Source organism: Bombus huntii, chromosome 11 (genome assembly GCF_024542735.1).
Source record: "Bombus huntii isolate Logan2020A chromosome 11, iyBomHunt1.1, whole genome shotgun sequence".
NCBI classification, from domain to species: Eukaryota; Metazoa; Arthropoda; class Insecta; order Hymenoptera; family Apidae; genus Bombus; species Bombus huntii.
In genome coordinates, this window is record NC_066248.1 from 12,742,122 (window position 1) to 12,768,910 (window position 26,789).

The window sequence follows — 26,789 nt, forward strand, 5'->3', positions numbered from 1 at the left end:
TAAAGTCTTAAAATTATGCAAACAACTTCTGAAAATTTTATGAGAGAAGCCCAGGCGGGGATAACGGAATCCAATTTTACCGATTCAGCTTGATGAAGCTTTCATTGACCACTCGGAAGTTTGGATTTAATTGCAAATTGTATTTGGTTTCACAGTTATTATTAATCATTAATCCCTAAATATGTTTATTGCATTAATAAGTAATAAATTAAATAATTTTGCCTTTAAATAATTATTTTATTACGGCCCTTGAATTTGGCAATTCATATCATAAACTTAATTGATACATCAACCGACGAACTTATTTCGATGAAAAATATTACCTGCGTTTCTTTTTAAGGTTTTAGGAAAAAATTCAGAAGAAGATTTTGGGATTACATACCTTTTAGAAAGTTGGTCACCACAAACAGGTATAATTACGATTTAAAATCGTAGGATAATAGAGACAGGTGAAAGTTTTGTGATCATCAACATCATACTGTAATGAAGATGAATCTCTTGTTACACAGAAATAAATTATCAGGGAGTACATTTATTTGAACAGGAAATATCAAGTCTAGAAATGCAATATGTATAAGATTAAATTTACTCTAACTACCTATATTATTCCTAAACTTGGCTACTAATACAGTATACTGATAATAATTTTTACACATAATTTCCCATTTACACACTCTACTGTTAATAAAGAAATGGAAGTTTCTGAAATTCGATTTCTAATGCGCTACTTCAGAATACATGTTAAACGATTTTATCACAGGTAACAGATTGCTGTAATAATTTGTAAACTCATTATTTAATAGATATATTATTTAATTGCCTATACACGATTAAATTCTTTTCAAATTTTTCAAATATTATTCTCTCTTTGTTTAACCGTTTTTAATAAAAATTTAAGATAACCGTGTCACGTGTAATCGTGCGTAGGAATGCACCCTCTTTGATGCGTTGGAAGCAAGTTAATTAAGATGCAAGCAGTAAAAAAATAATCGAGAAACAAGAAAACTCACGCACGATATCATCGTAACAATTCGTTGCTACGATTTCGCAATTAAACCGGCGGGAGACCGAGAGTTTAATTGAGGCCTGCATTCTCGGTCAATTATTCGCGCATTCTTCACGCGAAAAATGCAATCATTCTATATATTAAAACATTTTCCTCTCTTTACCCAGATAGGTATTAATTAAACGAAAGCATATTAATTAAATGCTATATTTAATTCTTGACTCTTTACGTGACGTTTCGGCTTCCATCTTGTTTATTCAAATTAGTTATTTTAATTGCAAACTTTAATCTTTTTCATTTTTAATTATTAATTTTGATCGTGGCATATTATTTTATAGTTTTTATGAGTTAAATCCATAATTTATCGCTACATATACCTATCTAAATATTTCTAAAACTTTTTAAAGGGAATAAGAATTCTTAACATACATATAGATCCTTTAAGGAAATTTATATCGATTACAGGGTACCGAAGAAAAATCGCTATCGTACATGTATATTAATGAATAAAATTAATGGAACTATTATAATTATTTAGATGCCTCGCTAGGGACATAGACCTTTTTATCATATCTTCCACGTTGTTTTTATCTTGTATCATCGCTCCTAAACTTTTACTTTTTTCTCGCTGTTGTACGTTATAAATGAATCTATTTACACAGTTTTGACAAAATCCGATTGACGACCTCATATGTTTAAAGTGATTAAGTAATTCACTGGTCTATGGTAATCAAAGACCAAGAAAATTGTTTATAAAAAAAATAAGAACTGCGTGAATTTACGACAACGTTTACTGACAAAAAAATCTTCTTACAATAGTTGAGTTTACATACAATAATTTGCATTTTTTTGGGGGCAGGGGTAACAAAGAACGGCAGGCAAAAAAAAAAAAATAGGAAAAGAGTATGTATATATGTGATCGGATCGCAAAACTACGCAAAAAGTAACGCCACGATAAAGTCTAAAAAAATTGACAGAATCGCTTCTCTTCGATATTATAGAAGCGAGGTCGGGATTCTCGAAGAGATGAGTCGACGTTCCATTTTAACGTACAAAACTTAATAAAACAATCAACCGACAATGATGGGGCTTTAATCGGCTCTAAAGGGAAGTTCTCGTAATATATCGTATAAAAAGAAGAAAAAAAACGTACGAAGATATCACAATCCAGAATAATAAATTTACACGCGATTTCTGTGCTTAATTCAGGACCAATCGCCACCCCATACGCATTAAGAAAGACTAGAATGATTAAGAATATTAATCGACGATTGGAAACTTATAAACGTACGTGTTTAATAACGATTCGTTAATAATGATACGGATAATAATAATAATTATTACAATAATTCTCGATATAACTACGATGAGACGATCAAGAAAAATTGTTCTTCTGTTTTTTCAACTTTTTTTTTTGATTGACACGACGCGTTTATAATAATGCGAGTTTATGTACAATGATTATAAGTGAGAAAAATACATTAGACAACTGGAAAACGATGTACGTCGATCGTTTTGCGTTGTCATGAGATTTATGCGATGGGTTGCGTAATTGATCGTTTACATATCGGAGTCTTTTTTATTTCAAAAAGTTTTTGTTGAATGCGAGCAAAGTTAAACAATATGGAAGTTTCTCTATCACCTTACTTCTTCGTTTTTTCCTTTTTTGTGTGTGTTTGAATCTTGTTATAATATTGTTATTTTATTCTATATAGTAAATCATGTTTGTTGCATTATGTTGAACGAAAAACACCGATATGAACGAACTTTCAACGACTGGCGCATTAATTGAAGAAAATGACGCTAGACATAGTGTAGTAATACTAAACGAAATACTTAAGAGAATCTTAGACATCTTCTCCGCGTTGAAAGAAAGAAACAGTAAAGAACGCCTGTTATCCCTAACTGTACAGACTGCACGTTACTTTACCATCGTATTTGCATTGTTAAATCATCCTTCTCGCCTCATAATTCGCAATTTCGTTTTCGTTTTAACAATAAAATCACTCTCACACATATATGCTATCGATTGTCTTTCCATAATTTTACGTTCGATGCAAAATATTCTTCACCTTTCACGAATCTCATAACATATCAGCACTTTTTTTTCTGAAACCCGTATGCACCCGTATCAAAACGTTTCAAGAACAAGATGTAATATTGTCGAAATTGTTCTTTAATATATACAGATTCCGTATACGCTTCGAGAATTACTTTTTTTCACAGATTTGTTTGTCCTAAGTACATAGAAGTGATATAAAAAATTAGAATCATATATGGACGGATTCTGATTTTCACATCTCGCAACAGATATTTGGAATTTTTACGAATTCACAAATTTCACGCATTACCAGATCCATGTTGAGGCAAAAAATCTCTCTCGACCACCTCCGCAAAACCGCGCAGATTACCTCATACAAAGAGAAACATCATATTCCATTCACATTCACGCGTTCCACAAGCATCGATCAGTTGTCGATACCTTTCGAATGGATCGAAACAACCAAACTTACGATCAGAATTTCACGAACTTGAAATTGTCCACCTGTTCAAGACAGAGGATCGATTATTGGACATGAAACAATCGTGTTTATGAACCGATGGTCCAGAATGCTCGATTATATGTGACAAAAACGAGCAAACGACAGAGAAACGATTTCCAATGAATCTCTATTGGATGATGCTCAATCGGTGCATTCTGAGGCGAAGCTCTCGAGATCTACGTAATGTCCGTTCATATTGTCTTCGAGTAACTGCGCCAGATCCCTCCTTAGAGTCTGGAACTCCGGCCTGCGGTCTGGATCAGCCTGCCAACATCGGGATATCACCCTGAACAGCTCGCTTCGACAATGCGAAGGTCTCTCCAGCCGATAACTGTTCTGCACGTTTCGCATCACTTCTCGTGCCGTCATGTCCGGGTACGGTGTCGAACCTGCGTTAGGGAAATTAGTTCTTTTGTTATTGATAACGTTGATAATATAATAGGAAAAATATCTCCAATAAGATATCATTAAATATTTAATTAAAAAAAATTGCAATACTTCTAAGTAACATCTTATATTATGATTCACAAAGATAAAATAGTGCATTAAAAAATACATATCTGTTTTATAAGTTGTAAATTATTAAGACAATTACTTAAATGGGAATGGCAAATAGAAATAAGGGAATTAAATAATTACTTAAATATAAAATAAAAAATGAGGAAATGATAGAATATTAATAGGACTACGAAAGTATCAAGAGTAAAAGAGACAGAGAAATAAAGAAAAGCGAATGAGCGAACGAATTAATTAAGAATTAGAAGACAAGAGTCGACGAAGAGTTAAGATTATAGAAGTAAGGAGGAAGGTTGTATTATTATTTTATCGTCAATATAGTTACTATTATTTCATTTATAAAGTAGTCAGACTTAACACTAAAGAAATTTGGAACTGTGATTGGAATATAAAATACCAAATTCGAGAAATCAATGATTCACACATACCCAGGGTGACGATCTCCCACATCAAGATCCCGAAGCTCCAAACGTCCGTCTTAGTGGTGAATAGCGAGTAGATCAATGACTCGGGCGCCATCCACCTTATTGGCAACGCGTTTCTGCCGTGTCTCGTCTCGATCACTTCCCCATCTTCGTTCGCAAATCTGGACATACCGAAGTCGGCGATCTTGCACAGCTTGTTATGGTCCACTAGCACGTTCCTCGCGGCAAGATCACGGTGGATGATCTGCAAAATCGAACAAAAGCACACGGCTCGATCAACGTTCCTCCATGAGACAGTGACCGCAGGTGGACGTCCTGTTACGCAACCGCACTATAGTTACCACATCGCATATACAAGGTATCAAGTGATAGAGCGAGCAAAGTCGAATCCTCGAACTGGTTGGATTGTCGCGTAGAAAAGTCTCAAGACCTCTTCTACCACCAAAGGTATTCTTCGACGACGGGACTCGACGAATAGATTTTATGACCCGCGGATTCTACGTTGCTCGGCTTCGTAATACGGCGGCAGAGACACGTTATTGCTGATTATTTATTGTACGTCTGATTTATCGCGTGTTCGTCGTACTGTTATTCGCCGCGGAAGCCTGAGCTTGATTTATTTTACGTTCTCATGTGGCCAGCCACCGCGGACCTCGTGAACCGTGTGCTTCAATGGAAATTGCTTGGCGTACCGGTAAATACGCCTGAAATTTAATTGTCGTACGACCTCGACGCGTCGATCAAAGTCGGTGATGATGTTTGAGCAACGATGAAAGCTTCGATTAAACTAGTGAACAGTACTGGACTGTGTTGCAGACTTCCGTCATAGATGATTACAGGTTCAAGTCTCCGGGGAATATTCGAGGAAATGGTACAATCGTTATATAACACGAGTTTGGATGCAAAGCCTAGTCAAAAGTGTAAATGGTTGAGTTTCTTTTAGTTAAGAACCTATCGTTAAGAACCTATCAGTTAAGAACCTATCAGTTAAGAACCTATCGTCGGGAGAAAATATATTTAACATAGCAGTAGCAATTTTCTCAAAAGCTATTTTTGATCGATTAACCGATCAACAATGTTGATCCGCGTACATACATACATTTCTCTGACCTCAGAGGATAAAATGGACCATCATCAATGAATCACCAAAGTCTCCATATTGAAAATCAAAGTTACACAATAAAAACACGCTATGAATCATCTTATTACCAATTAATTAACAGAAATCTTTCACAGAATAAACAGCAGATTATTGTAACTTTCCAAGAAAATTTTGTTTCAAAAGAATATTCAAGAAACTTTGAAACAACACGGAAGAGTACGAATTAGGCTGTCGGAAAATCGGGTGAGCGGGCTCTCGCCGTTCGACCGTGGCCGATGCTAATGAACTTGCGCTGCTCAATGTCAAGGCGAACTGGATATACATACGTCTTTGCCGTTTCTTTAATGACTTCATCTTCTAGATTTATAGCGCGCCGCGCGACCACCGGTGCAAAACTCGAACGCGAGTCCATTTGTCGTGTCGACCTGCTCGTGTTTCTGCCCGCTCCTCAACGTTTTGTACGGATGAAAAATATATTTTCGCGACTACTTGCGCGTAACATAAGATACCAGTGTATCTATGGTATGCCGGCGTTACCGTATCAGAAGAAAAAAAAAGATGAAATATCAAGAAGCCAAGCGATTTGTATTCCGATCACGTTTAAGTCACGTTCTCGTGATAAATATTTTGGACGCGTGTCGTATAATTGATAAATAATCTAAAATTGTTTCATTGCTTACGTATTATTATCTTTATTACACTGACAGGAGGAAATTTTGCTTTTCCAGCTATCGTTTTAACTGTCATAAATATCCTCCGTTTGTTTTAAATTTGTCTGTGTTTGTGTCTTTCTTTTCATTTTTATCTTGAACTTGTCGAAGACTCGCGTTATTTAAAAAATGTCAAGTGAAGAAAATTTCTAAAAATTATAATTCTGTAAAGTATTCTCGATTCTATGATGTTACGACGTTAAGCTTCATCCTTCAATATTGAGAGGAAAGACGATAAATAATTCAGAATAAATATTTCCCCGGATGTATATCCGTATTAATTTGCAACCGAAACAATACCTCCACGGTTCGTGCGAAGTAAGCATAATGATCTCGATCTTAAACCAATAAGCCTCGCTGTTTCGAGGCTTTAAATCATTTCATCTCGTTCGTGCATCAGCCGTGGCTTCCACTTTCAATTAAGGGTACTATGTATGTCGGGAGAATTATTGGAGGAACAATTCTTGAGAAGAATTTCTGCGAACTCGTATATAATCTTTGATTGAAATCGACATCCTGACTCGGTTGCTCTTTGCCCGTCCTTCCAACGACGAACATAGCATACTGATTCCAATCGAGACTTCGTTCCCGCTGTTCGATGCCTCGAGCAGCCTCGCCGCGTGCATCTCCATCAACTGAATCATAACCGGTCGATGATGATATTTAGCTATTTACCATTTTTTACCTTGCTACTGCATTGTCATCGATATTCGATAAAAGAAAAAGTCTGCGTCGCTGCGTTATTCCAGTAAAAGTGTCAGGTTGATCGGAAAGTTTTGTTGGTTCAACTTTTAGCAAGACGGAAATTGCTTATTACAATCGAAACCTTTTTTATCTAGTAACTCATTTGAGTTATATCTATCCAAGTATTAATAATTCATTCCTCAATTGCTTAATCTATATGTATATATTTTTTCAGCGTCCAGTATTTTATGGTATATTTTTGTCTATAGAAAGATTTTCAGGAAAGAAAAGGAATCGATTGTTTTAATTAAAATTCCTATTTATTAGTCTTTGATATAATATTCTAGCAATTTATTTAGTAAATTTACGTAGTGAACTGTTAGTTTTTTATTTTTTATTATTAAAGTATTCTCTTAATGCATTTACAGTCTGATTCTCAGAAACCTAGTTATTCTCTTTTGGAAAATAGTTCTATAAAGGTCTAATGGAATTATTTGAAAGCGTAAAAAGGTTGCGATATCTACCTTCATGCAATGTTTCTGCCTGACATTCGTCTAAGGTTCACCTTATTATAAAACAACTTACTCATCAAGTTTTCAAGAGTAATTAATTTTCCGAACAAGGCACAACATCACCTTCATTTGAAAACTCCAATCATTTTGCAACACATACGAAAAAATGATTAAAATACCTCGTGACTCATGAGCGTTCATGTTCGCACTATGAAGTACATGATTTGTTATTCTAATACGTCGGCAAAGGGAGGATTATGGAATAGATGACACGACAGAAGCACGAACCAGTCAGATGAATTATGGAAATGATGCAGATACGTGTTGGTTGCTTCGTATGCTTGTATAAAAAGTTAAGTAAACCAGTTGCTAAGGAATGTTTCATACGATGCAAAAACTTCATCCATAACGAGTAATATGTTTTTAAATGAATTTTTCACACTCGAGAAGATAACGACGAGATTCGAGTTGCACCTTTTAAACGATGTTATAGCTAGCAGAGATAGTTAACGTACAGTTGAAGTTTAAGGCACGTTTCTCGCGGTTGGTAGAGCGAAAAAGAACCTTGATGTTCTCCATGCCGGAATGTACACTACCGTTTTCCTCCCGATGAGTAATTATCGTCCACTAACTTCAGAAAATTAGCTTTCACGCGGCAATTCTCCGAAGACGATTACGTGAACACCATTCGATATTCGTAGAAAATAATTATGAACGGTTCATTCGATATTTGCCCTTGCAAGAAACAGCGTGAAATTATTCTAATCGAAGGTTTACCATCGGTAATATTCCTTCTATAGTTGCTTCCACAGAGATGAATTTCATTTTTGCGCCATTGAAACTGACTATTACATTTCGAATTATTAAACATGTTATAAAATGAAAAAAGTGAAATTTAGGAAATTGTGTACAAAAAGAAGCTCCAAAAGATATATTATTCGAATATTTACGCAGGGCTATAAAGAAAACGAACAATAATTTAGAATGTTGACTTGGACTTCGAGTCACGATACTATCTCAAAAAAAGAGTCCATTAAACGTCGTTGAATGCATAAAAATGTCTGTTTTATGGTTCCGAAGCGAATCACGTGCCTTCAGCAAGGAGGTTAGAACCGTAATATTAAACGCGCTCGTGTCACTCTACGGTTACGGCGGCATTACCAGCTTCGAGTCACACGTTTTTTGGCTTGAAATTTCATAAATCGACAATAAACATTCGACACCTCTGACAGTGCCCCAACTTGGATCTTAGCATGATTTAAAATGTGTCCGCGGATGCCTAACTAATTTTTTTAATCTACGTAAACGACTTGGAACCATAAGATCATTTTCAGTACTCTACATTTCTAAGATTTCGATCTTCATAGAATCCCGATTTTCTTCAGCAATATTTCAACAACGAGATTTTATTAACATCGAACATTTTCTTTGATCAATTTGTCTCGACAAAGTAATACAAGTTTTTTTAATTATCCAGTTTTTAAATCACCATATTCAACATCCTTTCTAAAATTATTAATTTTTTGTAAATCTAAATAATTGAGCTACTTAAAAGTTGGAAACTGGTTCATCGTCGAATAAATTTCATCAGACACGAGACAAAAAGATATTAGGTCTTATGCTAACTTTCTTACAAGGAAAGAACTCGCTTTAATCGATACAAACTTCTTCGCGTATTCCCGCTAATATAAGTTTATTGCTGTTCACACCAACTTACGGTTGTAGGATGATCGTGTCAGAATTTATCTCATTTGACCATGTCATCCATTTTTGCCCACTGACACAGATTCACTGGTGAAATGATCTCTGGTCCCGCGTCTTTCCGACGCTAAGAAAATATTTGACGTACAAATACCACCGGCAAGCTGTTTGTCATGTCGTCGCTTTTTCACTCGCGACCTTCAGTCGTAACGTATAGGCAACCTCGAAGGACGAGGTATTCGGTTTTTAATGCGGGGTACTCTTTTGACACGTAGATGTTTTTGAAACACATTGGAGACTTTAAAGGCGATATTTTATCGTTTCATTATCTTCGTTATTGAGAAGCTTCGATTTATGGCGAGTTTATAAAGCTTTGTCAGATTAAAGAATATACTACGTGAAAAATACACTACGCGAAGAAAGGAATTTTCGCATAGAAAAAAGTATGAAGAGACTAAATCAAATAGGAGGGGGGGGGGGGGGTTGAAAATGAAAAGAAAAGAAACTTTTGCACAGATACAATTTGGAAACGTGGAAATGTAAGAAATTACATCAAGCAGGATTGTAAATTTGCAAAAGAGGAATTTTTGTATAGAGAAAAATTTAGAAACATAAGAATATAAGAAATTAAATGAAATAGGGATGTAGATTTGAGAGACTGAAGCTTTGCATATTTTGTGTAAAAAGGTATAGAGAAAAATGTTATATTGATTACGAAAGAGAACTATTTCATCTAAGTTAATTTCCAATTAAGTTACCAAAAATACTGAAAGTTTAATCATTGACATTCTTATGAATTAATAAATTTGTATGACATTTACGAAGTCTGAATCTTTCCTTTGTTGTTGCGGGATGAAATGCAGTATCGATCATAGATTTGGAAAGAATTAAGAACAAGATCGGCATGGCACGGATATAACAACATCGGGGGTAATACTTTGATATAATGTTACAGTAAGTAGACGGTCGCTGTATCGTTTTGGCTTCGTCTCTAAGATTCCTTTAACACGCGAGCATGTAAGGTCATAATAAATTTTCGGCCAACACCAAGAAGCCTCGTGAGCGTAATGGAAATACAAATAAGGGGGGAGTGATAATTTAAACGCGACCACGAAAGGGTACTTTTAATAATTCACAGATATTAAAAGCTGTACGTGACGCGATACTTACGATTTAACGTCCTTAAAAATCAACATGATAAAAAGATTTAGCTCTAAAGTATTTCAGATTATTAATAGATATAGTATCGTTTAATTCACTTGACAATTAATTTCTCTTGAAATAAAAAATACAGAAAAGATGAGATGGATTTTTGAAACTATGTTTCTATAGTTTCGTATCGCATAAATTCACGTTTTCAAAATCTCCTATTAGAAAGAATTGTACATTTAAGAGTTAAAATCTATTCTCAATTCATTTACACATCGTCATGATAATCTACAATAAATTAACCGAGGAAAAGTGCGAATAAAATGTCGCGTTAATGCACAATTGCGTTAAGAAACACATACACCAAAATGATTTATATTAAAATAAACAATAAAAAAAATCAAAAGAAATATACATAGTAAAATCAGAGTACACTCTCACCTTTTTTGACGCAAGATACTCCATGCCTCTTGCCACGCAGTATCCAAAAACAGTGAGATCCCTAGAGGTGAGCGCGGCCGAGTCCTCACTGAAATTGTAGAAATCCTGCCTGGTGCGATGATCACGCAGGTACGCCAACAATTTCCCGTACATCACGTACTCGAGTATAAGATAATGAGGCTCTGCGAACAAGCATACACGATTACACAATTAAACGGTCTTAAAGCTTCGCGAAATTGCAGTTTGATCAGCATTAACTCGGTGAATGAAATAGCGCGTACGATGCCGTGCATGGGATTAGGGGACCCCATATGGTGAGAATACGAAGAGCTGTACTACACAGTGAGGCCCTTAAAGTAATTTAACCGGAGCACTTTCGGGCCCCCGTAGGTAGTATCAGGCTGATTGTAACATATGGGCCCACTTTTGCTGGCTGCACGAGCTCATAACTTTCATATTAGGATAGCATTACCAGCCTTTAATAATTTTCGTTTGTTAAGGAGCGTTCTTTTCTACGAGTAGATTTGTTCCGCGCAAGACGATCTGTACACTCAGTCATAATATTTGCACGGCGAGAAATGTAACATGGCGAGTGGATAACGCAATCAAGATACAGTGAATTCTAAGTTTGGACCGGTTGTGTTGTTACGATGCTGTTACTGGGGCTAACAGCTGTACTCTTCAACAATGAATGTGCTTGCTGCTGTTATCATGTCGACAGCATCGGCAAACTTTAGTCAAATCTTATTCAAGGATTATAATGTAGAGTATAGGAACTGATCTTTATTAAACATCGGTGTAGTTTTTTATTCTTTAGATCTTTATCAAATTACAAAATTTCATACGACTTCATTGTTTGATTAAGCAGTTCCAATTTTTAGCTTGCGGTGTAAAAGTCATAAAATCTGGCGTGGAACATGAGAAAATTACGCAACCACGATAGAATGATCATAAGGACTCGATTGAAATCATCTTGGAGTCATATTTGATGATTTGTAAAATTATAGTAATCTAGGTCGTACATTTTGGTCTTTCACACAATGCCTTGAATGAGGCCTCCACGATCTTGTGATTATTTTTCCCTTATGTTTCTACTTTTCCAAGGAAGAGACAAAATTTCAGTAATGTAGTGTCTTTGATATTTAAACATGTTATATACTAATTCAGCTTAACTAGTTGTTATCCAAAGCTGCTACAGGGGAAATAAAGTGTAAAAACCTCGATGAAGCTTTTTTCAGACGGTCATCCTAATAAATATCCTCAATCTCGTATTTCAGAAACTGATCACCGCTAATTTAGAAATAAATTACTACCGACATCAATAAATGGTAACGAAATTCGTGTTTCGCACCTGGGCTAATCGGATTCTGAACGAACGAGACGCCGCTACAACCCCTCAAAAGGCAAAAATTTGTCACCGGTAATTGGCGGTGGTGACATAATTAATGTCACACGCGATACTTTATCGAAGAGTATCGATCTGTCGCGAGATCAGAAAAATACGACACTAAATGGATCCTTACTTGCGCTCCTAATTTATCCACGATAAAATATTATAGAATCTCCATGTTCCATGTGAATAACGCCGACTCTCGATTAAACCGTGAAAAGAAGAAGAAGAAGAAGAAGAAGAATAAAGCGGAGAGAAGAAAAACGTCGGTATCATCAAAAGAACTCTTTTAAGGATCGTGAACTCTGAACACCAGGGATGTCAGAAATTTTTCAACGTGCCACAGATTTGTTTTTCAAAGGAAATACCTAAGCAAACTGACTAATTACTGTCACACCTTTACCTAGAAATACTTGCTTGAATTACATTTATCTTCTTCTTTTTATTGCTGATGGGAAATAATGCCAAATATTCTGCTAAAGTTCGACACAGCAGTTCATAAATATTTTTCCATCCTTGAAGACAGTCACAGTCCTTTTATTTAGTCCCTCTTTTTAATTTGTTGAAAGGGATCCTTTTGACAAGAACCGGCCGTCAAAGGACGAAAACGTCGCTCGGAAGGAATTCGAACGCGCCCACCATGACCGAAACGATAAATACGGGGGGCCAGAAATTTAGATGCCGTAAATCTTGCGAGTAGGTTCACGCAGGCGTGTTTTTTCTTCTACACACGTCGAACGTAGTCGAAGGACTTTCGGGGTGGTGCATCCCAAAACGAACACGCCACGTCCTCCATGGACCTTGAGGGTCGCCCACAATTATTAGAACCTTTTACTTCAACTCTTTCTTTATACGACCATCTCAAAAGAATATTTTTCTTAAAAGAAAATTCTTCAAATATTCATCAATAGACTGTGGATAGTTTATGCATCTATGAAAAAATGTAAATATACACAACCTTACACATAATACAACACATAATATTTGCAATAATCTCTTCTAACTTTTGCAAGTAGCTTTTACGAGTTTTTGCACCATTATCTCCTAATCATAATTTAAATGAATGATCGTTCTATATGAAACCAGAAGGTGTCGCGATACTTATAGTACTAATACATTTTCCATACAACTATCAACATATAGCTGACAAAACTATCATAAATCTCATACAACCTAATATAGTATCACGAAACCTACAATAATTTCTCTTCGAAAGCTTATCGTACGTAAAACCTAATTTTTCTAAACGTATCAAGAAGCTATTTCCCAGAAGGGATTACATTTTATACTATTACTAGACCAGCTCTGTGTGCATTAGCATACAATCGCGAAAAAGACTATTCCGCGCATAAATATCGAGGGAAGGCCGTAACGACGTCAAATCCAGATCGACGTCCAAGCGGACCGATCGTATCAATACCGGTGTATCCTCTTCCGAACCCCGCTACGAACCATCATTTCGCCGACTTAATAGACGTATTGTGCCACGAGGATCGTCGCCGTGGGGACGCATATGGAAATTTATACGATGAGAGCGACGATACCGACGAGCTTCCAACGAAAGACGTATAATGGGCCTTCCTCTTTGAAATCTACCACGACTAAAACTTCGAGATTGTCTCGTTGCTGTTTTTGACGTCTCAACCATCGGATTTGTCATTAATGCAGTTGTTGATGCATATGCAACTTAAACTGAGAAACGAACTTTTAGTTCTATATCTAATTGTTTGTTTATTATTCTTCTATTTATTCTCAAGAATCGATACTTTGAAAAATTCTTCTGATGTCCTTGGCATTGGATTTATTGACAGTGAAACATATTTATGCAATGATGCGGATATGCAGTTTTGATAAGAAGAAGAATTTTTGCCATCACTTGATCGTTGATCTGTTTATTCTCAAGAATTGATTCTTTGAAAGATTCTCATCGATGCTGTAGAAAGAATTTTTGAATTTCTTTTTTTCAAGGGAATGGTACTCGAAGAATACTCGGTTTATCGTATTGAAACAGCTGGTCATTCTTTTATTGTCCGATGCGATTGTGTTTCGTTGCGTTCTTCGTCGCAGTTTCACGCGTATAACTGCGCACAATCGACAACTGGAAAAACGAAAAACACGACGGCAATTCACTGGTTTATCCTCCCATCGAGATAATTGCGACCAATGTGAAGAACTGTGATTATTTAGCCATCCTATGTCGATGTAATAGCAATTTATTATACCTCAATTAATCAGACAATAGTTACAACCCATACGCAAGCAAATAGCTTTTAACCATTTCACGCTTCGACTTTTAATGCACCACGAACTTGCACGATAACGTTGTAAAATAAAATTTCCTTTCCTCGATGTTTCATAATCGATATTCGTATCACGATCGGTATGTGCTGAACTTAGCAAAAATGTATTTCACGCAATTCGCTGAAGTTGGTAAAATTCACAAATTAGCGAATTCCATATAATTTCTTTACACAATACTTTATTGTACGTTATTTCCAAACAAACCATTCAGAAGCGAAAGCAATCAACTTCGCTTTTCATAAATGTCTTAATTTCATTATTCCAGTTCAGAATTAGTTTTGCCCTTCTCAAAACCCAAACTATTTATTTCCATAAATTGATTCACTGTAAGAAGGTGACACAAACAATCGTAGATATAAAGAAAATTCTTAAAAAACACAATCTAACTTTTTTCCACTTTTTAATACATAATATTAACCAATGTATCTTCTTAACAATTCAAATACAATAACGGATTGTATTCTTTATCGCACAGTGTCTCTTAGTCAAAGAAAAAAATCGAATTCTAACATTGTCGCGATTATCCAACCGATTGGAACTCATTAATCCTTCCTTCGTGGTGGCTCTGCGGAGGCAGTTCTCCAGAACTATTACTCAATTACCTGCAGGATGATCGCACGTAAACAGCGAGTCCTCCTCCGCTGGTACCAGCGATCGATCTTCCTTTTATTTGCAAAACAATAGTGCACGCGTGTAAATGATTACGGTGGTCGGTTGAGACGGAGACGAAGGAGAAAGAAGACCTATCATTGCTGACTCAATGACGAGGAATGCATCTCTCTTGCGATCCCCTAACGACGTCTTCAATATGCATTACGCCGTGTTTCACGACGATACGATCTGTGGATGGTCGTCGAAAACAGGGAATCGTAAATAATTAAAGATGCGCTAGTCGGCGAGATAAGCGCGATTTCAGAGGCGACTACGATCAAAACCAGTTATTGTGTGTAGTTTCGTAGTCTACGCAACGCAGGTGTGAATTACTATTTAAGCCATTAATTCTCGGGAAACGCGATGGCGTTGAATAACAGGGAGGAAAACGTGAAGAGCGAAACGAAAGAGATTGGCTCTTCATTTTGGGATTGAAAAAATCCTCACGACTAGATTTTTATACGTTTATGGAAAATTCGAAAGCACATGCGTGAATGCACGCGATTTATGTACAAAAGTATATAAAATAATCGAAGTAAAATACTCGTTATAATATTTAGTAAGTGAAATAAAAATTAAGTTCCATTTTTTTGGATATATTCATAGAAATAAAAAATTGCATAGAGTCTACAGTATCGTCATCACAATAGGAATATTAATGGAGACGTTATTTTATGCGATAGACGTCAGAAAAAGACCGAAGAACAATCGTTTGACAACATGGATGGGTTGGAATGTAACTTTTCAAACAAACGAAGCCTCTTCTTACAATTAGAATCTTGATTACTTAATCATCGTATTTTGCAATCTCCGTAAACGAACTGCCACTTAAAACTCCACTAGTTTTTGTAAAGCTAGTCGCTGACGTTTACACAGGCAAGGTCAGGAATAAGTGACTCGTGAACTTGGTAACAAAGTAATATCTGCCGGACTCGAATGCGAAAACAACACCTGCGATATTTATTTAACAAGTACTGAGTATTCCATTTCCAACACTCCATCGCATTCCTTGTGCAAATATAAGGATGGTTTAAGAAACGAGATATTACCATTTTAGACAAATTACAAAAATAAGGAATTCTTTAATAGATTTTTTCTTACACATTAAATAATACCTTTACTTGGACTTTTCTTTGTCTTCTTTATAAAAGCATTAAGGTAAGGAATGACATATTGATCTAAGAAATGAAGAACTACCTTTATTCATATTATCTCTTATACTAATTACAAAAATAAAAATATTTTTAAGAAATACTTCCTCAGATATTAAGTATTTTGACATTATAATTGAGGTGTTGTCTGTGCACATATTAAATGACATGATTTCGAATTAAAAACTGTATGAACTATGTTGAAATTAATTTAATTGAGCCTACCTTGTTCTGTACAGCAACCTAGAAGAGTTACGACGTTCGGATGGCTGCCAAGTTGCTGCATGATTTCGAGTTCTCGAACCAGATCCTCCTTCTCTCGTTCGGAAGCACCTTCTTTGACGGTTTTGACGGCTACTAACCGGGTCGTTCCTTGATGACCAGTCAAATCGTCGGCTTCAGCCTTCCAGACCTAAACGACCAAAAAATACAACGTGAATTCGACTTTCTAATAGGATTTTAATTATAAACTCCATCTTCTGCGTGAAACTAGGTTTTAGCGTTCAGAATTGCATACGATATTACACGTTAGACAGAAAATTATGTAATAAATAAGTATTACCTAACGAATGTCTTTTGGTTGAAAAACATACGTTAGTAGCAATTAAAACAGTATTAAAGATCAGTACACTAAATGTTGCAAAGTAATTTTCTCGTTAGATATATCTTAGATTGTAATTCTCACAAAGTATTTCAAAGAAAAGAATCGGTAATGTATAAAGAATTCTTATACAATACAGTTGTATAATAAAAGAATTCACATGTTGCCGACAATCGACAAGGTATTCACTGATTATTTGCTTAATAAGAAGCATAGTTCCACCTAACCAGTATTCCAGGAATCACTAAATCAAAAGTAATTCGAATGTCTATGCAAACAACAACTGTTTATTGAACATTTGAAGTCCATTATATCACCGCGAGTTCCACGGATCATTACATAAATGATAAACAACGATCTATCTATCGTCCATTGAAACACATGAAATCAATAAACGTCCGTAAAATCGTCATACGATCGAACAATTTAATACACACTTAATAAAAATAATGAATAATAGATTAAGAAATTTAGTGAAAAAGATAATAAAGAATTTAATACAAAGAAAAACTAAATATGCATCATACATGTATAATTTTCTTTCCTCTACTTTTTATTAATGAGTCACTCTCGCCAGTAAATAAATGAATAAAAGAGTGTTTCACAAGAGCGTTTCAAGAGTTGTAACCGAAATTTCGCGGGCGGCGCGCGTTTCACGTTAACGTCGGACGATTTATTATCGCCGTCTCTCGCCTGAGGACTCGCTGTTCCTGTTCCGTTCGAGGGAGAGACTAACGCTTTACCTGGCCGAAGTTTCCTTGGCCGAGGACCGTCTGTAACCTAAGCTTATCTCTAGGAAACTCCCATCTGGATTCTTGCGACGACGGAGGCGGTGGTTTCTCCGCTTCGTGACACTAAACAGAAAAAGAAGACTGTATTGAATCGCGAACGATAATTATTTAAAAATGCCTGACGAATAAATCTGAGGCCGGCCAGTTCCTTTTGATGTACCGCGACTCCGGGCGAAAAGGTGAGCAGAATGGCGTTCTGCGTCGTGAATTATCGTTTCTTCGCGGCGATTATTTTCAAATGAACCATCCAAATAGACGCAACAGCATGGAACTACGCCGAAATGGCCGAGTATTATTGTAATTTATTTTCGTAATTTTTTATTCACTTACTTTAATTAAGTTAACCCTTGATTACCTTTTGTGAAAAATACATATGATTTATATAAAGATTTTAACAACTCTAATAACGTGTATAAATTATTCACGAATAGAAAAAGTCTTATCTGTTATGATTACTTTCTGATAAAAGTTACATTCTATCTTATGATTTTAAATATGTAACCGATTATCGTAGAAACGATAAAATTGAACACGTAAATAATTATGTTATTAAAAAAAATTTATATTCTATTCATATGATTTAGAAGATACATAAGATATGCGACTACCAAGTGTTGTATCCTCGGAAGCTTCGTGATCGCCTTCTCGATGGATGTTTTGAAGTCACCATTTTCAAGATTCAGCGCGTCTTTCCGGCAGCTTATTTCCGACGATGTGTCCGACTCCTCCAGTACCTACGAAAAAATCAACGTCATCGTGTTGTACATGCAGTCGACAAGAACGATCGAGCGTGCAATTTACGAGAAACTTCGATTTCCTTCGAGTATTTTCGCAGCTCATAAAGTAATCGTGACTCGAGTAAAGGAATCGAGTCTGCAATAACAAGTAGTCATGTTTTATCGATCGTTTTGTTTATTTAATTACGAACGTTCGACAAGTAGCACGGCGTTTCGTTATAAAAAGAATTTATTTATAGCCGCTCAAGAAATATGAATTTCGTGAATAACGTTGATAAACATGAAAATATTATGAGAGTGAAATTGAAAATATGCAAAATACGAACGAACGTTAGGATGTCAACGAAGAAATATGTGTTTGACGCAAATACGAGAGAAAATACGTGACTGTTCGCACTTTTGCATTCGAAGATCATCTTTGTTACATTTACATCGTCTTTGAAGAAGCTGTTTCCTGCATACCACGATAAATCAGTAATTTTTCAAGACGAAAACACGACGTGGATAAAGCGGGACACGGGTAGCTCTTTATCATGGAAAATGATTAATTTACGTCAATACTTATCCCTACTTAAAAATTTATACATTTTTTATTGGTTGATTCTGAAAAATTCAGCGAAGTTGAATTTCATTTTCTTTTTTTCCTTTCTTTATACAATATGTTAAATTACTGCGATTTTTCAACGGTTGCAATTTAATTTTTTTCAACTTTTATGCTCATCAGAGAGTGCGCAATTAAACGCTTATCGAAGACAAAGACGCAAACGATCTTCGCATTATATAATTTACTTTCTCATTATTTCAAGACACTGTACTATCCGATAGATCGAAACACACGAAACGATACACTGTATTTTTACGGGAAAAAAGGCAACGGATTATTCAATCGATACAATGAACCTAACCATCGTGATCGGACGTTCATTACAAATCCGGTGAATCACTGGCGATCCTTCGCGAACCGTAAAAATTAGTCGACGACCGAGTTGTTGTGGCCATTCGCGGCGAGTTCAGGGACAAAGCGCGAAGAAATTTGCAAAAAAGCGATCGCGTCACGATGCCTGATTTGGTTTTCTACTCCGTCTATTTCAACCAAAAGATTAGTATTTACGTAAAAAGTAATGATATCGAGCGTTTTTCTTAAACGATTGCAGAGTTCTCTTCATATTTTTTATTGTAATAATAATAATAGTAACAATGAAGAAAGACTTATGTAAGACCCTCAGAAGGCAAACTGATCAAGTAAAAAAGAATCCAACTAACACTCGTCATACAAACTAATCTGACGAACCTTCGCCAAACCATTCCAAAATAGAAATGACTAACACACGTCTCATGTTTTTTATCGGCAGTCATACAAATATTTTCCTCGTCTGAGACCATTCAAAAAATTATGTCACAAATTCATTACCAACGAAATCCATCACGATCTATAAATTATCTGCAGAAACTCGAATAGTCGTATCGTTAACGATCGCTGAAGGCATTCGCTTCCTAGTACGCGCTTATGCGAAAGCATTTCCAGTTACAAAGGAGGAGGAAGTGGCGATCTTTCATTATGGTTCATTCAACGCGAACTCGGGGATACGCGCCAGCTCGATCTTAGCGACGCACAGTGTATCCAATAGCAATTCTAGTAAATAAAAAATAGTAATTAATAAGAGCCAGCTTCCTGTATCTTTTACTTGTAGCGATAAACATACGAATGAGTGATTATAGTCATAAAATTTACGAAATTCGAGATACAAGTAATTCTTTCTGTATTAGCATAAGAATAAGAAATTACAAATTCGTAATAAGTAATAATAATAAATTCATAATGAAAATTTATGTGTTTCTTGTAACTGTAATTAGACTATAAATTTTTATGCATTTCTGGGACATTTAGAAGAGCAAAGACGCACATAATGCTCGGTTTTTAGGGTAATTATTGAAAAGTGACAAACAAGCACACGCACGTGGATCTACTTTGCGGAAGATAACGAAAGTCTTGTCTGTTAATGGCCAGATGATAAATGCTCGCGGTCGACGATAATCCACGGGGCCAGCGTAACGGTACTTAAGTGGCACTGGTATACAATTCGCGTTTCGATTTAGCGATCATCGGCCAGATACGCTTTACGGTACACAATCGTAAATCAAAATTTTTTGTCGGGATAATGCGGCTGGTGAGCAGCAGGCTCAAGAGGAAATTACACCGCTGGACGAGAATCACGGCGAATAAAAATGAAACGTTTAGCGGCTGAAGGATACCATTTCAAACGGCCACCCCTCGGCTACACGATTGGGAGCGTCGCTTTCAAACCGTCCCGTCGAACAAACTCGGGTAGATAACCTGGGAGAGAAAATTTTCTAGGGGTGAGACTCGAGCAAGATGTTTTTATTTCAGGGCGTTTGATGTAAAAACTGCTCTGGCTAAAACGAAATGTTTGAGACAGAATTTGGAGAGGAATGTTTTTCCAGACATAGAAGTTTTGTTGTACGATACACTCATGCATAACGTATGGATAACATTATAATAGAATTTCTAAATCTCATTATACAACATTGAAAATATTAAAAAATTCCTTGTTTCAATAATTTTATCTTTGATTAGTTACACTTTGCCAATTTATTACCTACTTTCACATATTAAGAACTCTGAATCTGGCAAATTATTTGTATTTCTCATTATGTTATATCAAAATTCTGCTCTTTAACCATAAAGAAGTATTAAAATCAATAAAAATGTACTTATCATGGTTTTCTCTTCCATACGATCATCACTTGTTATACGTGAAATGTAATCCTACAGGTTCAACTACTATGAATAAAGTATGCAACATTTTTTAATAAAAATCTAGAAAATCTATTACATCCATCTACTCATAGCACTCATGATATAAAAAATAATAGAAGATAACTAAAAAAAGAGTTACAAGCTTTTCTTTGATGCTTTAACAACTCGATCAGTAGACAAAAGTAGTGCACACAGTTCGAGATACCGGCCCAAAAATAATCAGGTCACTGACACCAACCTTGTTCCTACACCTCTGCGAACTTTCACGTGAAACGGAGTCTGGCCACTGGACCAACATCAAACGTCACTAGACCACTTTCATCCGGCGACCTATATTATATAGCACCTCTACAAATACTTTCTAATGCTGACACCCTATATTCACAACTCCGTATGTAAAGACTTAAAGTATTCTAACATCTGTAGACATATTCTATGAATATATATGATATGATATATGGAACATTTAAAAATGTCATTAATACCATTATGAGCCTGAGCAGACTTTGAAAACAATCTAAAAACGTATATAGTAATGACAATATATCTAATACAAGCATATATTCCGCAAAAATCACAAAAATATTTAAACAGTTAAAGATACATTATATTAATTAACATCAATATTCAGTGGAGCCAGGCTTTAACGCCTATAATTAGCTGAAGATCATAGTCGTAACAATCGTATCTCACTACATTGCTAATGAAATTTCAACATATGGACATAAAAGTTTTCTATAGTAAGTGTTCAAATATTACTTCCGTGAGGTACTGTATATCCACTTTAACCGAAAAAAAATCTCACTCACCTTACGATTCCTAAGTATCAGTCTTCTTAGAATTAGGCCAACGCCAACAGCGATTGGAAAGACGACCAGTGTCGCCAGGATGTAGCTCACCACGGCTACAGTCTCCTGCGATGCAATGGCATCTCCATCGTGTCTCTTCGATATCACTTCACTGATATTCACCGATTCCCTTGGACTAACCGATATCAATCCACTTTCAAAGAACGTCCTATTCAGTTCGTTGGAATATACAGAGGTGTTGTATTCCGGCAGAATCGTGTGGTGATAAATTGGCCTATGTTTCGTTCGATTGTTACTACTTCCGCCCGTGGATCCTCTACCTGGACCCGTCGGTGGAACCAGCGTGGTCGTATCACGATTTTCTTCCTGTTTATCCTTCCTTGTGCTTTCTGGGACGCGGATAGAATTCGTTTCGTTCGTAGCACTTTTCGGGGTAACCGTGTCGTTGGCTTTCTCGGTCGTTCTCGAAATCTCCGGTTGCTTCGTGCTCACCGGAAGTTCCGCTCGTCGTTCCATACTGCGGGAGAACGAGTTCACGGGACCAGTGTTGTTGAAGATATCTGAAGTGTTGTATAGATGCATTATAGGTAGCACGTCATCTTTGTCGGATGATGCGTCCTGAGATTTATCAGACAGGTTTCGGCCTCTAACTTCAGGTGACCTTTCACCAGACGTTCGCTTTCCAGTTTCTGTCGACGGATTTGTGGATATTTCTGACTTTACTCCTTGCGAAGTCGAATCTGAAAACGGGACAGGTTTCACTTCTGAACTCGGTATTTTCGAATCAGAGATTGTACTTTGGTTTTCGGGAATAGTAGAAATTTCTATTTGAACCGTGGTTATCGTAGTGGTCGGAGCTTCCGTTGTAGTGAACGAAGTCGGTGCACCAGCTGTAGTCGTAGTTACGGTGGTGTCTTTTGACCTGTACATCTTTTGGATTTCCGAAGGATGTAGGTTAGACGTTTTAGGTTTATCCAGTTCGATCGTTTTGATATCCGTCATAGCGGAGTCCGTTGGCTTCAAGGTGAAAGTTTCTTTCTCGACTGACGCTCGACTCGCTTCCGTGATTATTCTGGGTGTAACCGGAAAAACTGGCGCCGACATCGGCGTGGTACTCGTTTCTTTGGGCACGATCGTTTCGTCGGCCGTCGCGGTCACTGTCACGGTCGGCGAACCACTTCCGTTATTATTACCATTATCCGCACTACTCTCGTCATTCCTATCGGACGCGTTACCATTACTAGTGGGAACACTCTCGTTTTCACTCTCAAACTCGGTATTTTCGTCTTTGGTATCAACGTTCGTATTTCCACTTGGTGAAGTGACCACTTCTGTCACATTGTTTCCATCTTCCTCTGTGGTATTCACAGGTGTCTGAGGAGTAGTACAATCGATCGTTTCTTCCACGGAGGGAGGAAACGAGATCGTAGTAGGCGAAACTCTCTGCTGCATTGTTACGCTTTCCGCCGTCATATTTTCCAAAATGGTACTTGTTCGATTCACATCAACTTTTGCTAACCTAAATCCTCGACCCTCCACCACATCCTCTACATTCTTCTCCTCCAAATTTTTCTTATCGCTGACCAAATAAGATCCGGACCCATTCACTTTACTTAAATTCTCTTCTACGATCTTGCTCGTCCCTTTAACTCTTCTATTGGATACTGTCTGCCCATTTGTTAACCTTCGTCTCTTGCCTATTACCGGGGGCACGACGTCCTCTTCGGGACTTGCTCCAATTCGTTGATTGAGCACTGCGCTGGCCGACTTCCTGAGAAACCTCCTGTCGTTAAACCCCTCCAAATCCGTATTTCTAACTTTAGTGTGATTCCAGCGGACGGCGCCTCGGTGGCTCGGTTCCGTCGGCTTCGTTGACCTCGGCCAGGTCTTGTTTACGCTGGTCAGCTGCACCAGCGACGTTCTGTTGACCGCACGTTGCTGCGACTGCGGCGGCGCGACTGTAACCACTTTCCTCTGTCGTTCCCCCACCAGGTGAGCAGCGGACGCTCCACCGGCTGCGGCTGGTTCGACGGTCGTGCCGGCACTGAGTTCCGCCGGCGCTCGGCCTGCCTCTATACCACTACCGGCACGAGGAAGCAGAAGAGACAGCGGCGGTGGCTGACGCCGCTGCGCTGATCCGGTCGTTATCTCGGTCGTACCGGTGCTCCGCTCTGGACCTCCTTGTTCCTCTCTGCTTAACCCAGGTCCGGTGTAGTTGCGCAATAGCCGCGTCACGTTCGTTATCGTGTAAGCGTACACGTGCTGCTGCTGCTGTTGTTGTTCCTGCCGCTGATGTCGATGAGGATCCTGATTCCCCTCGTGCTCTACCTTGCTGCTTCCTTCCAGCTGCTGCTGTTTCTGTTCCCGATGTCGAGACTTGGACCGAACTAACACCGGCTCGATCGTAAACGCGCCTAACTGAACGTCGCTTGCGGACCAACTCGTAGACGCGATCGGCGTGCTCGATGCAACCGCGTCCGCAGCGGGAACATCGCCGGAAGCCAAGCTGCGAACTCGTTCCATCGTAGAATCGACCGGTTTAACGGTATACTTCTCCGCGGCATCTGCACCGATCGCGAAACTCTCTTCTAAACTCCCCTCGGTTACGATGATCCGCAGGGTGGACGTCTCAGGAGACGCCCAAACGATCCGAAATGGCTCGGTGGTCGATCGACCAATCTTGTCTCTGGAAGTCGAAGTCTCGATGTTATTACTCTCGCGGGAATTAGTCACGTGTACTTGGTCCGCTTGCGGTTCTTCCGTTTTGAAGATATCTGGGTGATCGTTTATGTCGTATACATCGATCCTTCGTATCTTTTTCTCCGTCTGCTCTCCGTACATTTCTGTATCTGTAGTCTCTGGAGGATTCTCATATTCAAATACGGATTTGTTTTCGGTACTGACGTTTACGGACAAATTATTGTACTTCCTTCTTCGTGTGTAACTCTTCATTGCCTTCGTATGCTCCACGCGGTTCAACGTTGTGGAAGCGGTTTTGGACTCGTTCGTATCCGCAGGACGATGCTTAAAACTGATTTCACTTTCGGTCTGGTCGTACATGTTCGCGGAAACGGGCTGCGCGTACGGTATCTGGGTCGAGTTGGTCGCATTCCTCGTTTCAACGGCCACGTGGGTTGCAGCACTTCCTCTCTCGCGCCGCAGCTGGTCCGCAGCGTCAGCGTGAGCGGACGAGTTATTGTCGCGAAATTTATCTCCAGAGTTTGTTCTAGCCTCGCTGCCGTTTCCTGCCTCCTTCACTGCGATCATATTCGAGGCGATCGCCCCCTCCGTTGGCCTGGCCTTCCTGTAGTAAACGCCATTTTCCGCGCTTCTAAATGCGTTCTTAATCTTCGAGACCTTATTCTTCTCGACCGTCTGCCTTTCTACGGCTATATTCATCTCTTCATTGATAATCTCTTCCAACCTGGGCACTGGTACAGGCGTCGTAGCACTGAATCTCTTCATGGAATACCTTCTTCGAGAACTGGGTACGGTTGGCACGGTTGGCGTGGATTCAACCGAATTGTTCCCAGTTGTATTCTGCGTATCTGGTTGAATCTTCTGACCAAAATATAGAAACTGTGACATGTCTTCTACGGGTATATTACTTTCTACCGGTCTAAAGTAATTGTACAGAGATTCTGGCATAGAGACAATGTTCTTTTTACGAACTTCCGTATCGGAAGCTTTCTGTGTATTTACGATGACAGTCGCCGAGGATGACGAAGAGGAATTTCTTTGATTAATTGAATGGTTGCTTTTAAGGTTACTAGAGACTGGTTTATCTTCGATAGCAGAGACAGTGAGATTCTCATTGCTCAGTTTTGTTGAACTTTGCTCGATCGTTTGTTTGCCTTCTACGTCCTTCGATACGAATTCGATGTCCACATCTTTGCTCGACAGTTCTGACACGATGATTCTACTTGCTGTTTCTTCGTCCTGTTTAATGGTAGCTGGTGCGGTTACGTACATTCCATGCCTCGTCTCTTGAGCCTCGAGAACATCCGGCGAATCTTTCGCGGACGCGTCGAATGGTCTTGGTGTGCGGTTCAGATTCCGAGATTCGATCGGCCGTTGGCTGAAGATCTGTCGTCTTCTCGCCGCGAGGATGCTGCGAAGCGCCTGCTCCCTCTTCGCCTTCGACGACGGTAGCTCGGCTTGAAGGGACATGCGACCCTGACGATGATCGCCGATCGAGGAATCTGCAAACAAACAGTTCGTCGTCAACTTTAACGAACAATTCTTAACTTCAAATACAAACGACGCATTTTTCCTTCTTTACCGAACAATAGAAATTATTTCTATTTAACAAATTTCTTTTGGGCTGGAGGATTATCTTCCGTGGATTGGAATTTGATTAAATATACACCTTTCTTCTTGTGACTTCCGCAACGTAAATCAAACAATTATAATATTATTACGAACTTGGCGGTCGAATATTAAAATCAAACGAATTCGTGCACACTCATCAATTTTTGAATTCGGTGACTTATATTAGCGCTTTACTAATTCTGTATAGTTCGTAATTGAGCATTTTTGTTAATTTCTAATAACTTATAATTAACTTTTCAAGATTACAAATATTTATGTAAAGTCATAATTTTTCGAATTAAAGAAATGAAAACTACGCAGAAATTTGTTTCGTTACTAAATACTCTACTTTATTTTTGCATGTTATATTCTATTCATTCTATTCATTTCTTAATCTAAACACGCTAAAAAATCCGTAGTTACAATACATAGTAAGCGAAACTAATTTCCATTCAGAATTCACTTCCTTAGTTACACAT

At 37.8% G+C, this 26,789-nt stretch overlaps 1 protein-coding gene across 2 annotated transcripts in view; it reads right to left on the reverse strand.

The window, feature by feature from the left end:
- Positions 1–1,779: 1,779 nt before the first annotated feature.
- The window catches only part of LOC126871147 (uncharacterized), a 222,338-nt gene continuing 197,328 nt past the window's right edge, over positions 1,780–26,789 (reverse strand). For both annotated transcript variants that reach the window (XM_050629614.1, XM_050629615.1), the window contains exons 2-8: positions 22,000–26,201; positions 18,283–18,408; positions 17,627–17,737; positions 16,508–16,694; positions 10,790–10,971; positions 4,494–4,734; positions 1,780–3,938 (exon numbers count right to left, since the gene is read on the reverse strand). In XM_050629614.1, the coding sequence (XP_050485571.1) occupies positions 3,691–3,938; positions 4,494–4,734; positions 10,790–10,971; positions 16,508–16,694; positions 17,627–17,737; positions 18,283–18,408; positions 22,000–26,201 (5,297 nt within the window). In that variant the 3' untranslated portion in view covers positions 1,780–3,690. The remainder of the gene's footprint in view (positions 3,939–4,493; positions 4,735–10,789; positions 10,972–16,507; positions 16,695–17,626; positions 17,738–18,282; positions 18,409–21,999; positions 26,202–26,789) is intronic.